The sequence below is a fragment of the Spea bombifrons genome, chromosome 2, assembly GCF_027358695.1.
Source record: "Spea bombifrons isolate aSpeBom1 chromosome 2, aSpeBom1.2.pri, whole genome shotgun sequence".
Classification (NCBI taxonomy): domain Eukaryota; kingdom Metazoa; phylum Chordata; class Amphibia; order Anura; family Pelobatidae; genus Spea; species Spea bombifrons.
The window spans coordinates 37,255,930-37,269,618 of record NC_071088.1 but is presented as its reverse complement, the minus strand read 5'-3'; the positions used below and the strand labels follow the sequence as shown (position 1 = coordinate 37,269,618).

The following is a 13,689-nucleotide window of genomic DNA, read 5'->3' as shown; positions in this document are numbered from 1 at the left end:
AAGGAATGTTAGTGTACACAATCAAGTGAAACAATTACCAGTACGGCAGCTGTCTGTTCAACTAACGCCGGCCGCCCGGCTGCGCAGTTCAGGGTAAAAGGCACCGCATACTGCGGTGTGATGGTGGCTACGTGTGGATGAAGAGTTGCTACCATTAGTGGTGTACAGCTTCCCTGAAACGTAGATTAGGAGGTGAGTGACACAGTGTACTTACAGCAGAAAATATGGGTTTTAACAGTACCATAAGAAACCGCATGGAAAGCCTAACGGGTGGTTTGGGTGAACTTGATGCCAGGAACGTGTGCCTTTGGTAGGCAGAAAAATGCCGTCTTTCATCACTTACCACAAAAACATCTAAACCCTTTATTCAACTGCCTTTTTTGATGGTGTGAACTGTTAACACTTGTAATACAACAATTATTTTTTTTGTTGGGGGGGGGTTTACCACTTCAGAAATTAGATTTTATACTTAATTTGCTGTAATCCAATTATTAAAGTAGCTACCCATTTTAACCATAAAAATATGTTAAAATGATAAAGGTTGCTTTTAAGACACAGCATTAAGGACTGCAGACACAATGCTTCTACCATATGGGTGCCAATTTCAAATATTTCCACTGCAGGAAAATGTGCCAATATGATGCCCATAAACTCTCCCCAGTCTTTAAATATTCATCTTATATTATTCTTTGCCATAAACTAGGCAACTAATATGTTTGACGTGTCTGGTCTCCTCTTTATTTTGACTGGGCTTGAAGAGGTCTGGGGCATTTCTCACTTGTACTCTTTTTGTATAGGAGACAAGTGATATACGGCGATGCTAAATCAACACGTATACAGAGCTGGATTATGTCAGTCTAGTATTATGAAAGAATATGCTAGCTGGACTAACGGCAAAGATTTTATCACGCGTCAGAAACAGCTCTGTTTTACTAATAAGAGGATCTCTCCAAGCAAGTGAAGAACAAAGTCCTGAAGAACCACCCTGGGCGTACCAGCGATGAAATGACAATCAACGAACATTTGAGGGAGAATACTTTAAACCTGAGGGAACAGTCACTGGTTTAGAGAAGAAAGCATAAATTAACAAAGAAAAGGCAAGAGTTGTCACCAGATGAACCTGATACCAACACAAATTATCTGTGCACCTAAAACATTAGCCCACTGTTTTAACCTCAGTGATTTTACCAGCATTTCTGAACGTCTTACCTGTGTGTCCCTGCTATTTCCATTGGAAGAACAGCCCCAGGAGTCAGAAAGTCATAAAGATTCCACTAGGCCTTGATACCAATCTTCTGCCCATGCAAGTACCTTCACACCTAGCTTGCAACATCTGCTATCTGCCCTATAATACTTCTTGTTGTCTGAGCAGGTTTGAAATACATAAACATGTCTTCCACCGTGCCCAAATTTAGGTTTAGATTTGTCTGGAAGCCATATGGACCCACTTAATGTCCAGGATTTGGAACAGATGACGTGACATTTTCTACACTGCACAGTGGCCTTCAGTCTCCATGAGCCAAGTCAACTAGAAATGGTGCGCCCATGTGAGCAAGTACAGATTTAATAAGTTACTAGCGTCTAAAGGGCTTGAGGTATTGCAGTCTTAAAAGCCTTTCACGTGGCAGCAAGCCTACCGAAGAGGAGCCATTTCGTGAAAAAGTCAGTAATAATTCAAATCCTGCAACACGTAATTAACACGGCTGCTCTCGGGCATACAGGTGGTGGAGTTTAAATGCTATTCTCATCTAAAGGCGTTAGCCATAGGCGCACTTGTGTGTACACGAGTCTCATATGAATTTTATAGAACACGGTAACACAATATATCCCCGTAAAGAAAGGCTTAGAAACGGGGGGGGGGAAATCAACAATGTCTAAGTATATTCCACCTGCACAACTGCAGTAGGCGAGCATGAATATCTATTATCGGCAGCCTGGATGTCTGATTCACATGGCTGCTTTCTGGTTACCAAGACTGTTTTCCGAGATCATGTTTCCATTAGAAACTTAGTGAAAAAGCCACTTAATGCCAGGCATTTTTCTCCTCCAACAAATAAGACAGCCAATTTATTTTAGACGCATTGCTTTCAGATTAATGCATGTTCAAATGCTAGGATACACTTTCAGACAGGGGCTATTAGCATAAAGAAAGCAAATACCAAGAAGTGCAATTACTCATCTTTATTCTTTGACTTAAACAAGACACGGTTGGAAACTCGATGGAAAAATCCTAATTCTACAAAGAGGGCTAGGCATTTAACACCGACCTAACGCCGTTTCTTTATCGCTGTTTTCAAATAAGAACTCCCACAAAACAACTATTAGTTATAGAATATAAGACACAGTGTATTTAAGGAAATCTAAGGTACAAGAGATACCAGAGATTGTTTAATGCTATGGAGGTATTCAATGGCTTCAATTCTGTTGCCAAACTGTACCATGTTAAGGGAAAGACGAAAAGGTTTTCACAGTGTTATCTAAGACAGCCGTCTGCACAGCTTTCAGAAAATCTAAATGTATTTAGGAAAGCTACCTATACCACGTTCCTTTTGTTTTTCATTTCTTGGGAGTACCATAACGACCCGGAGAACGGAAGGGTTGTATGCTTTTCTATTATTGACACTTAGCTTAAAAATAGCATATAGGGTACTGTGTTAAAACAGAACGAGGCCCAACACATACGTTAAGGATGACTAAGGACATAAGAATGCCAACATGGAAAATAGAAACACTGCCATTGAGGGGTAGTAAATTGGCACCTATATGAAACAATGTGCACTACATAACACTGTGTTCAAGCATGAAAGGGGATTATACAGATACCGGAGATTAAATTATACGAGATGTTAAGGCACACCCAGTTCATTTCCAAATGAACACCGGTGACTCTCCAAAGGAAACACCTTTTTGATGAGATTAACACGAAATGCACATAACACTATAAGAGAATACATCAGCGCAAACAAAACAAACAAACAAAAAAACTTAATATCTACCGGTTTCATTTCCAAATTGAACCACTTGGTAAAATCTCATTACAGTATATTTATGGATAGACAAAAACAAGCCTCAGAATTTGAATGGCGTACCCAAAACCAAAGGACATACATGTATATGGGGGAGAAGGTGCTTTACGGTAAGTTACCTGTGTCAAGACACCTGACTGGATTTGAAGAGGCTGGGCTGCAGGAGCTTGGGGTACCAGAGGAACGCTATTGTCCATCCGAACAGGAAAACCAGAATGCTTGGTAGACGGCTGGAGTCCGGCAGCTAAAAATTAACAAAAATAAAAGATGGTGTTGAGTTCACATTCAGGATCGCAATACAAAATCACGGGAGAACATATTCCAGTAATAGAAGAACTTGTTAGCCCGGCAGTTTTAGGGATGAAGGGCTTACAAAGGAAAATATAAACTGATTCTGTAAGTTATGGTAGTCTTAGATGCCTTATACGGGAGATGTTTCCAGTGTAATACCCGTCTTCACAAGGTGCCTAAAGCTGAAGAAAGTTTACCTTGAAACGGCGGAGGGCAGACGATGAAGGTTTGCTGGAATGGATCGGTTTGGGCGCACAGCTGAGTAGCTCCAGGCTGCAGAGACACAGTCTGCTGTGTGACCCCAGTCACCGGGGCAGCAGACGGCGGGTAAAGCGCAGACTGATAGTTAAGTAGCGAGACATCTGAGCCGGCCAAGGAAAGGGAAGAAGCCGCAGATGAACCGGAAGCCAGCACACTAGCCTACAAAAAAAAATATATATATACACAAAGTAAACACATTGGACTGTTTTGTGTATGTGTGTATATATATATATATATATATATATATATATATATACACACTTAGAGGCATGATTATATATACATATACACAATATAAAGGCCTATACACAATAGTCCTGATTGTGGCACCCTAGAGGTTAACGGGACAAAATTCACTTTGATGTCTTCTCCATTCCTCTCATGTGCTGCAAATGGAGATTAACTAAGCGAAGATCAGAAAGCGGTAGTACATAATTAATACAGAAGAGAGAATGAGCTCATGTAGGCCAGTAGCAGTCACTGGCTTGAGTAATAATACATGGATTCAGAGCTACTTTTCAGACCCAACATTTGAGGGGGGGGGGACCGTCTTTCAGGTTCTTTAATAGCAGATGGTCCTTCCCCAACGGGTTCCTCTGCACACGTCACAGGATAGTTGACAATTACTAAGCACATCATGTTATTGTGGGTTGCTAGGAAGTAGGAAATTTCCATTGAAGTGAAATTGCTTGAGAAGCCAGCCAAACGGTATTAAAATGTGTCCAGTTCTTGCCCGGCCTGTTATTCTACTAAATGGATATTGAGATTTACAGATGGGCTCATGTTCAAGTGACATGGGATGTTTAGGAAACTTTCAGGAATGCTGAAGGATCGGTTTGCTGGTTTTTTTACGCACACAGATCCGACAAGATAATTTTACTTGCCTCAGTGAGTCAAGGCGGCTGAGAAGGAAACTTTTATAAGCTTCCCACTGGGTTTAATTCTAGAACAGAAGGCACGGGGACAGTGAGATAGACAATTATAAAACGCAGGGGTCTGTTGTCTAGAACTGCAATGGAAGCTTGATGTCAAGGGATAAGTGGCCAAGGAAAGCAATCTTATTTTGAGTTGGGTTATTAACTCAGTATGGTAACACATTAAACTTCTATGCAATAGTATAGACACAGTGCGCATGTACACAAGGAACTTGCTCACTACATTCTTGGCACTGCTACAATTATAAAAACTTATCAAACAAGAGGCAAGAACAAAAGCAGACTGGCAGCCAAGTTCTTGTCCATCATAAAAGTTTCCCTTCCATACCTGATTGTGCACAGTGTTCAGTTGATTGTTGAAGCTCATGGTCAGGTTTGTGCTTGTGTTGGGAGCGACATGGGTGGTAAATGGACTTTTGATCTGATTTACTGTATCATACATATTGCTTCTCCTCTTGCAAATTTCCATATTTTGAAAGCAGGACTTTACACTGTTTGGAACAGGGAAAGAAAAGAGTCAGGTATGGGAGCAATGCGAAAAAAAAAACTGATTCAATGTTATATATGATCATTTTGATTCAAATAATTATAGGTAGTCATTTTACATTACAAATAGGGCTGGAATGTTTTCCTATAAGTGTACAGCCACTGCATAAGCCGCGTTGCCAAGCAGTCATTAAAGAAATGGCCCCTTATTGCTTTGCTTAAAGCAGGATGTACAATTAGTCAGCTGAAACGCTGGTAAACCTTAGAGAAAATCAGAAAGTCATCATTTTTCAGCATATCTGTCAGTCTTTCCAGAATATGTTACAAAGCTAAATGGTGTCCTGGAATAAGAAGTAAAAATACTCACTGGTTGCTGTGCGGGAAATCCAGCAAGTGATTCATTGTGACAAAAGGATGGTTCAAGGTTTTCAGGGGTGTTATTCTCTTATCGGCATCAATAGTTAACATTTTCTTCAGCAAGTCTATAAACTCCCTTCGATCTGCCTTCTCTGCCAACATATCGGTACCCTCTAGATCTGTAGAAATATTCACCTAGATGATAAAAGGACACAACCAGTGTAAGTAAGAAGCAAAGTTATAACTTGCAAGGGAAACTGGACATAAAGCCACTTGGCAGAGAGCGCTGTAAGGTTTCAAGGCTTACACTGTAGAACAAGGTTGCCCTCTGCAATTAAACGCTTACTGGTTCTGCTGTGGTAAGGACGGCACCTGTGATGGTGCTTGTCCCCAAGATCTATGAATTAATGTAATGTATCTGCTTATAGAAGGTAAACGTGCCATCGTGCTGGACAGCCACTAGCAAGGTTAAATTCTGAACGTTACTACTAGGTATAAATGCATTTAGAGCATTAACGCCACTCATTTAGCTGAATGAGGCCCATAACCGATGCAAACACTGCTTGCTTCACTGATGCCTGAAATTAATTTTTAAAAAACCCACTCAGCCAACTTATAACTCAATTCAGCTCCAATAATCACAGCCTCCCCACAATGGGTACCGCTCACCTTGACAAGAGTCAGCAGGCTAGTGTTGTACAGTGCCAGGGTCATAGATTCTTTGGGGACAACATAGTCAACTCACCTGACCTCAACAGAATGCCCCCCCCCAAAAAAAAAAACAAAAAACAAAAAGAAAACAAGGAAATATAACAACTGCACCATCGGACACAGAGGTCAGGGCTGACTTGAGAAGAACTGTAACCAGGACAATCAAGTGCCTGGAGAGCTCCCCGTCATTCGCACTTTAATCTCACCTGAGCCATATCATCTAAGCAATTGAAGATGTACTTTCGTGCCTCCTTCGATTTTATACCAGTTTCTATTTCATGCTCCTCTGGTGTCTGTAACAAAAAAAGAGAATAAAGCAAGCACTGTTATTTTAAGCATGCATAAAGAGTATAGGTACTGTTACCCCTGCTCTGCTAAATTCACTTTGTAACTAAACGCACCATTTTGTCTCCTTCCATTAAAATTACCATGTGACACAAAAGAAGACAAAGCCTAAAAAAGTTTGTTTTTATGAGATCAAGGACCAGAATGACAGGTCTTTTTTGCTTTACATTCTACAAGAAGTTTATAAGCCACATTAATACTTCCAATACGGTTTCTGACTGTGTATATATATACATGCCACTTTATCAGTGATCCTGGTTATTTCCTACTGGTAGAAGTCCATCTAACACAAACAAAGAGGTTACTGGCGTCAGACGTAGGTAGCTATTCGATATGGTAAAATATTTCCCTAGGATAACAATTACTCCATGAAAGCCACTTCAGAGAAAATGAACAGGAGATGAGTGATTGTTATTTGAAGAAAAAGCACATCTGGAGAGTGTTTTCTTTTAGAGGCATAAAAAGACTGTTGAGGGTCAACACATATCTGTCAAGCCAGGGCAAAGTGGTGCTTTTTGCGGAGCAGATGGACCATGATAAAAGGGAGGATATGCATACAATGTATGCTTAGAGATATATGCGAAGCTGAAAAAAAAGCTTAGCGGATTCCGGAGGATGACGCTCGGAGAGAGGATTTAATGGTCAGTTGTTACCAAGGTGCTTTCATTAACAACGTACAAACAATCGTAATTATGAACAGCGATGATGCACACGAGGGAGATAAGCCGTTAATTATTAATTTAAAATTAAAAAAAAAAAACATTTCCTTTTGGCTAACTTAATTAAGGACACTGTCAAACAAAGCAATTTTCCAAATGTTCTACTGGAATGCAACAAGCTCCACCATCCCACATGCCAAAATCTTTTTCCAATAATTACTTCACCCCTCCCAGTGTAACAAAGACAAAATGTATAATAAAAAGGCACAATTAATCAAGAAAGGTTTTTCAATGTATTCTGGTAACAATTCCAGTCCCTCTTCCCCCCAAAAAAAACCCCATAACCTATGCCTGTTTTTGGAGGAAGTTTAAACATACAACTAAAATTAAACTGGAAGAAGATTAAAAACGAACCCTGCTGTGTCAGAGGTGGGGAGAATTTGTTTGCGTCCCTTCTTTGACAGACTACTTGGCAAATTTAACATGTCATATACAATATACTGGATATGTGGGTTCCAAGATTAAAACGGCGTATTTCTTAACATGTTCTCTAGCTCCGATCCATATGGCGAGGTGTGAACAGTGTGATGATCACCTTTAGTAGACTTGGTCAAGGGGCCGTTAGCATACGTATTTTAAATAAGGGGGAAAAACTTTGTTTTCATGAAAACTAACAAATGGAGCATTTTTAAAAGAAAAAAAGAACAATTCTCTTCCTGCTGCCCTGCCCAGAAGCCATATAGATAAGACATCTGCACGAGTCGGTGGGGGTGGCACTGTTAGGTGACACGGTTCACCTAGGTTTCTAGAGACGTTACGCTCTGCCCTACCCTCAAAAAGCCGTGTGGTTTTCCATATTCATGCGACATAAAAAGAACATTTTGTACAAAAAGAAAAAAAAAAAACAATGCTAATGCCAGGCTGTTACCAGAACAGTATTCTAACCTTTAGCCTCCATAAAGGATATCCAAGTTCCGGATCCCGATTGAAAAATCTAGATGTTTTTGTTCCAGCACTAAGAAGGTACTCTGCGGGAAGACCTTGGGTCTGAGATATGTACCGGATCTGAAAGAAACATGGGACACGTCAGTTTCACAGGGTCAGGTAACACATCCACAGGAGGGTGTTAAACAGTAATAATTTATTCGGGTTTCAGGCTTCACTCAAACCAACAAAGTCAACGTTAACCACTTACTCCCTGAGGAAGGCCGATTTTGGATCTGCGTTTAGAAAGAAAAAAAAAAAACACAAAAAAACAGCCTAACCTCATTATGCATACGATTCTCAGAATACACAGCTTTTCAGTCAAAGGAAACCACCCAGCATGACAGCCATTTATTTTTAACTACTGAAAGCCAGCATATTTCCTCTGTAAAATTACTATGCTGAGGCTTGTGATTAAGGCTGTGCAACAGACAACCCAATTCACTTTGTAAAACACAGAGGGCTGGTTCTGGCAGGTCCGCAGATGCCTAAAGAAAAGAGACATTTCCCAATTACATTAAACAAATAAAACGGAGAAAAAAACATGGCCGTCCAATGGATGCAACTCAGTACAAGCACCTGGAAAAGAAATTCTACTGTGCTATACTATTGAAGATGAGAAAAAAAATGAAAAAAGGAGGCAAGAAACATTATTAAACTAAACAGTGTAATATATGATTAGTCTAGGACTAGGTTATAATAAATAAAAAAAACAGACTGCTCAGCAATGCAATATGGCATTAAGATGGTTGGTTGCTTTCTTTCTTTTTTAATCTAGAAGTCATCTAAGATAACTCCCTGTCACCGAAATGTTAGCCGCACCCACCCTTTGTGTCAACCTGCCAAAAAGCTCATTATGTACAGAGTAAATGGGTTGACGAGGCAGCAGCTTCAGTAATTAACCAGATTTATGGATATATTAGGCTTAGATTTACTTAAAAAAAAATAGCTTTGACTGGCACCTGTCAAACTGCTGGCAGGATCTATTGAAACCATAAAAAGCATTCATATAGAAGGGAGAACCAGAATTCAAAGGACCCCCACCTACTTCTGAGAATGCTGGGAGTGGGGCATACGCTTATTTTCTCAGAATTAGAAGGCAATTTCACATTTCAGAGTAGAGACAAGAATAACGTCTGCACCTGGACTTACCAGTGTCACATGAAACATGCCTGTCAACACATAAAAGGCTTTGGCCAAAACCCTCAGGAGATATCAACTTTTTGTCGTCGGTAATTTTTAAAGATATCGTACAATAAAAAAAAATATATATATTAGTTTAAAAAAAAAACTTAAGCTGCACTATATCTCAGACTTTTTTGTGGTCATTAAAAACGTTGGTGTACTGATGTCCTTTTCACTTGAGCCAAGGACACCAAGGACTACCCAGAAGAACAGTAAAGTTATTGGGGGTTAACCACCTATACCAACACAATCACATTATACGAACGGAATAAAAAAAGGTTTCAGTGAGCCTTCTCACACAATGTAAGATGCACACAAAAAGTACAATGAAGCCCATTGTGTATCAATGGAAATTAGAGAGAGGGCCAGCAAGGACACAAATACACAGTGACTGGCTCTTAGTTTCTATATAAGTCTTGTCCAACACATTTTATTGACCTTATTTGCATGCGCCTACCCAGAATACCTTGTGGTTGTGGCAGCACCATGAGATTTCTACAAAGGCAAATGGCGGTGCAGCATTAAAATTTTGAGCTACCTGGCTAGCCAAATTATTAAATAATAAAAATTTGATATGACTGCCAGGTGAAGGGCTGAGGGCTACGATCTCTCCAAGACCGCCACCATAAAGACCTGAAAAGATACAGAATCTATATATTTTCCAATGCAAAGTATTGCTCTATCGAGAGTCATATCAGAAACGTGTTACTGACACCAGCAGGACTTACCTGATCATACTCAGAAGCGCCGGGGTACAGCGGCCATCCTAGGAACAACTCTGCGATGACGCATCCAAGGGACCACATATCGATAGCTTCACAAAACTGCAACCCCAGGATAATTTCAGGAGCTCTGATGGAGAATTCAGAAAGAAATATATATAATTATAATAAATAATAAACTAGGCAAAGCAATGTGGGGGCTTTAGCTGTGATACATACAGTTAATGACACATTGTACCTGTCCCCCCTGCATTTAGAATTGAATATTTAACAGCATGTGGTTGACCTCTCCGAGACGGAGCAGGTTAAATATTCACCACGTACTCCGATATCACTGAATACTCCGTGGCTGGAAGGTTGTGGTGTAATTCAGTATTTTAAAGATGGCTGAGCATTGGTGCACATTGGGTTTTAGGCTCTGGTGAATAAACCGACTGCACGCAAGCGTTCATGTGTGCTTTTACCGTTCACAGCAACTCCACTGCACATGGCGAAGGTACTAGCAAAATCTCACACAGAAACGGAGAAACCCAGCGACTTATTAAGTAACGAAAGCTTCTATAAGTGGTCAGCACACACGCACAGTGACGCGGACGTTCTGCATGACGGCACCTAGATACCAAACACTAGCAACTGGTGAATTATCTGTGAAGAACCATCTGTTACACACACACCAAACAGTACTAAACACATGTTCACTAGTGAGATAGTTACCACGGCAACTCTTTGGTCACCCCTTATCCTAGTGCCAAGAACAAGGGGGGGGCAGGGAAATCAAATAACCCCTTTGCTAGTAAGACCATATGTCATGCTAACATACATGTGCAGCAGGTTGTCTGTCACAAGCCAGAACGATAAACCCTGAAAGTCTGTGTCTGCAGCCAGGGCCAACTTCGCCCCGCAATTGTGTATGGCGAAAAGGTTAGGGAATTATCCCTTATCAAACAAGGTTTTTTATGCATGCCCTCTCAGCTTTTCTTGCTGGTGAATCTCACCAGGTTTGGCCCTTTATAACACATACTTAATTCAATAAGAAAAATGTGGTCTCTCTACAAAACAAAGCACGCCCAAAGAAATCCATCTTTACGGTGTATTCTTGAGGAATAAGCCACCTTGAACTTCAGAGATCAGCAACCAAAAAGCCAACAAAATCATACTTGTGGTGCAAGAATTGCGATAGCTCAGTGACTATGAAGCATAGCAACTATTTTAATTATAGCAGACCGAACGTCACTAAAGGGAGTGAAGATGCAAAGAGGAGGTCAGAGGAGAGCAAAATGCAGACGAGTTACAGTCCAGCGCAAAACTTAGGTGCCGACACGGCTGGGAGACCTCTGTGTTGAATAGTTGTTCTTATAGACCATCTGAAGAACCAGCGACAAGTCTTTCAAAAAGATAAAGCTTCCTTGTAGCTATTGGAACACCTAGCGTGCCAGAATATGGTCTGCATAGAGTTTCACACAGTAACGTGACTGAGAAGGTAGGGAGGCCTAATCACTGCTGCAACTCACTGTTAACTGGGGCTACAAGATGCTGGCTATGGCTACTTGAAGGTGGGTTAAAAAAAGTTTTAAAAACAGTTTGATACTGTGTTCCTTTAATTAAAGTCTATGAGTAAAGTAAAGTAGTAAATGACCGGAACAAAATATAGATGGCCATAGCTCTAAAATTAGCATTTCCCTCCAAAATTACCAACTGGATGTTAATCAGGTACAAAATAACCATTACACCACTCATTCTCTTTTCAGTTGCTGTTGAATGTAAAAATTGTGTGCCCTTGGAAGTAAACATGCACAGGAGAAATGTGCTACGCCACCACCAGGTCAGTATGTCTCAGAGAAAAAAAACTTGATGTTTCAGTAAATGATGCTTACGTAATCCACAGGAATCATTAAAGTGTAATAAATCTAGGGATGCACTGAAAATTAAATGACCCCCCCCAAAGAAAAAGACTCCGCTGGGTTTCCTGCGCTGGGTGGAACAAGAGACGTAGCTCCCACTGTGTGCGTGAGCAACGCATAGGTAAGCAGCGGGCCCCTGCGGACAATTATTTACTTTCTTTTTTTTTGCGTTTTGCCCATAATACCATTTTCGGCCACCGATATTTCGGTGCATCCTTAAATAATCCTAAAACAAAAAAAAAAGTCTTACCTGTAATAGCGAGACTGCAAATAGGTTGAACAGACTGCTTTTGACACGTGGCTGGCAGATCCAAAGTCGATCACTTTCACCCTATAGGGCTGACGCACAGGGTCTACCAGCATGATGTTCTCAGGTTTCAGATCGGCATGAATTAGTCCAAGGCTTTTGAGTTTCAATAGGGCAGTAGCAACTTGCTGCAGGATGGGCCTGATGTATTTAAGAGGCAGGGGACTGAATTTATTCTGCTTAAGAAAATCATACAGGTTCTGCTCCAGCATTTCGAAAACAAGGCATGTGTGATTTTTGTGCTGGAAGCACTCGTAGGAACGTACAAAGTTGTATTCATCTGCATTCTCACTGCTAAGGCGGGAGAGGATGCTGACCTCAATTTGACCTTGTCTGGCATATGAAGGGTGGTTTTTTAGGATCTTAATTGCTACAATTTCCTTGGTGCTCCGCTTCCAGCACTTTGCCACCTGACCAAATGTTCCCCGGCCCAAAAACTCCAAGACTTCATAGCTGTTGGTCATAGAACACAAGATTTCATGCTGAACAAGCTGATAGTCACCCTCGCCATTAGAACTGCTGCTTTTAGTGCTTATAGTGCTGGTCGTGGCAGCAGCACCCACTGCGGCTCTGTTTTGGAGCATCAGAGGTGGCCGTTCATCAATTATCTGCACGCTACCGTTGCTGTCCACCTCCTCACCTTTTCTTTTCAGTCCACATTTTTGATAAGGTTCCAGTAAAGAAAGGTTACTTCGGTGGCTGAGAATCTGACTGCTCTGGAAGGAGGTGGTAGGGCCACCACCTGTGCTGTCGGCTGCAGTTACCACAATGTGATCTGCCGCAGTGGCTGGGATCAGGAGGCTGGGTTCATAGGCAGACAAACCAAAACCAGCTACCTGGTGAGAAGAACTTGCGACGTGTCCTTGGGTGACCGGGATGTTTTTGCTGTGCCTGTAATACTTGTTATTACCGTGTCCCGTAACATCCCAGCCGGAAGGCTCGACTTTGAGTTTCTTAGCACTGCAGAAGGCACTGGATGATACTGAAGGAGGGGAAAACACCTGCAGCTGTGATGCCATACCTGGAAAAAGAAGAAAAAAAATGTATAAACCTACGGCTGCATATCAGACGTCACACAAATATAAGTTTTTGTCACATCACAGTGACAGCAGTTGGGAGTTTGAAGCATTTAATTTAATAAGTAGCAGAGATGATCAGCTTTCCATCTCGAAAAAAAAAAATGTCCTATTGTGAAACCGGAGAGAAGCCTAGCTGCGCGTTAATTGTATTCACCCTTGTTTTTGACATTACAATGCCTTTCCACGTTTATGGCTTAGCTGCGACTTAGGAGGAGGGGGAAACTGTCTGGGCAATGCTGCAAGACATCCGATTCCTCAAAACAAAATCCCAGCATGGAAGGGTTTATGTTTATTTTTCAAAACAGAAGCTCCCTAGGGGCATAAAAGAATTTATACTGCTGCTGACCTCCCAGGGAATGACATTTCGCCTTGGCCTGAAATCTACGTCAACTAAAATGCTCTCAAGATGAAGACGCTTTCTAAAAATGGAAGTATGGGGA

The 13,689-nt window shown here is 41.1% G+C and overlaps 1 protein-coding gene across 4 annotated transcripts in view; it reads right to left on the bottom strand.

The window, feature by feature from the left end:
* The window catches only part of HIPK1 (homeodomain interacting protein kinase 1), a 36,158-nt gene that overhangs the window by 10,858 nt on the left and 11,611 nt on the right, over positions 1 to 13,689 (bottom strand). For 2 of the 4 annotated variants that reach the window (XM_053457539.1, XM_053457538.1), the window contains exons 2-10: positions 12,114 to 13,191; positions 9,969 to 10,092; positions 8,017 to 8,136; positions 6,274 to 6,360; positions 5,367 to 5,551; positions 4,842 to 5,004; positions 3,515 to 3,737; positions 3,146 to 3,270; positions 39 to 173 (exon numbers count right to left, since the gene is read on the bottom strand). In XM_053457539.1, the coding sequence (XP_053313514.1) occupies positions 39 to 173; positions 3,146 to 3,270; positions 3,515 to 3,737; positions 4,842 to 5,004; positions 5,367 to 5,551; positions 6,274 to 6,360; positions 8,017 to 8,136; positions 9,969 to 10,092; positions 12,114 to 13,189 (2,238 nt within the window). In that variant the 5' untranslated portion in view covers positions 13,190 to 13,191. The remainder of the gene's footprint in view (positions 1 to 38; positions 174 to 3,145; positions 3,271 to 3,514; positions 3,738 to 4,841; positions 5,005 to 5,366; positions 5,552 to 6,273; positions 6,361 to 8,016; positions 8,137 to 9,968; positions 10,093 to 12,113; positions 13,192 to 13,689) is intronic. The other 2 variants (XM_053457540.1, XM_053457541.1) reach the window with 1 other exon arrangement.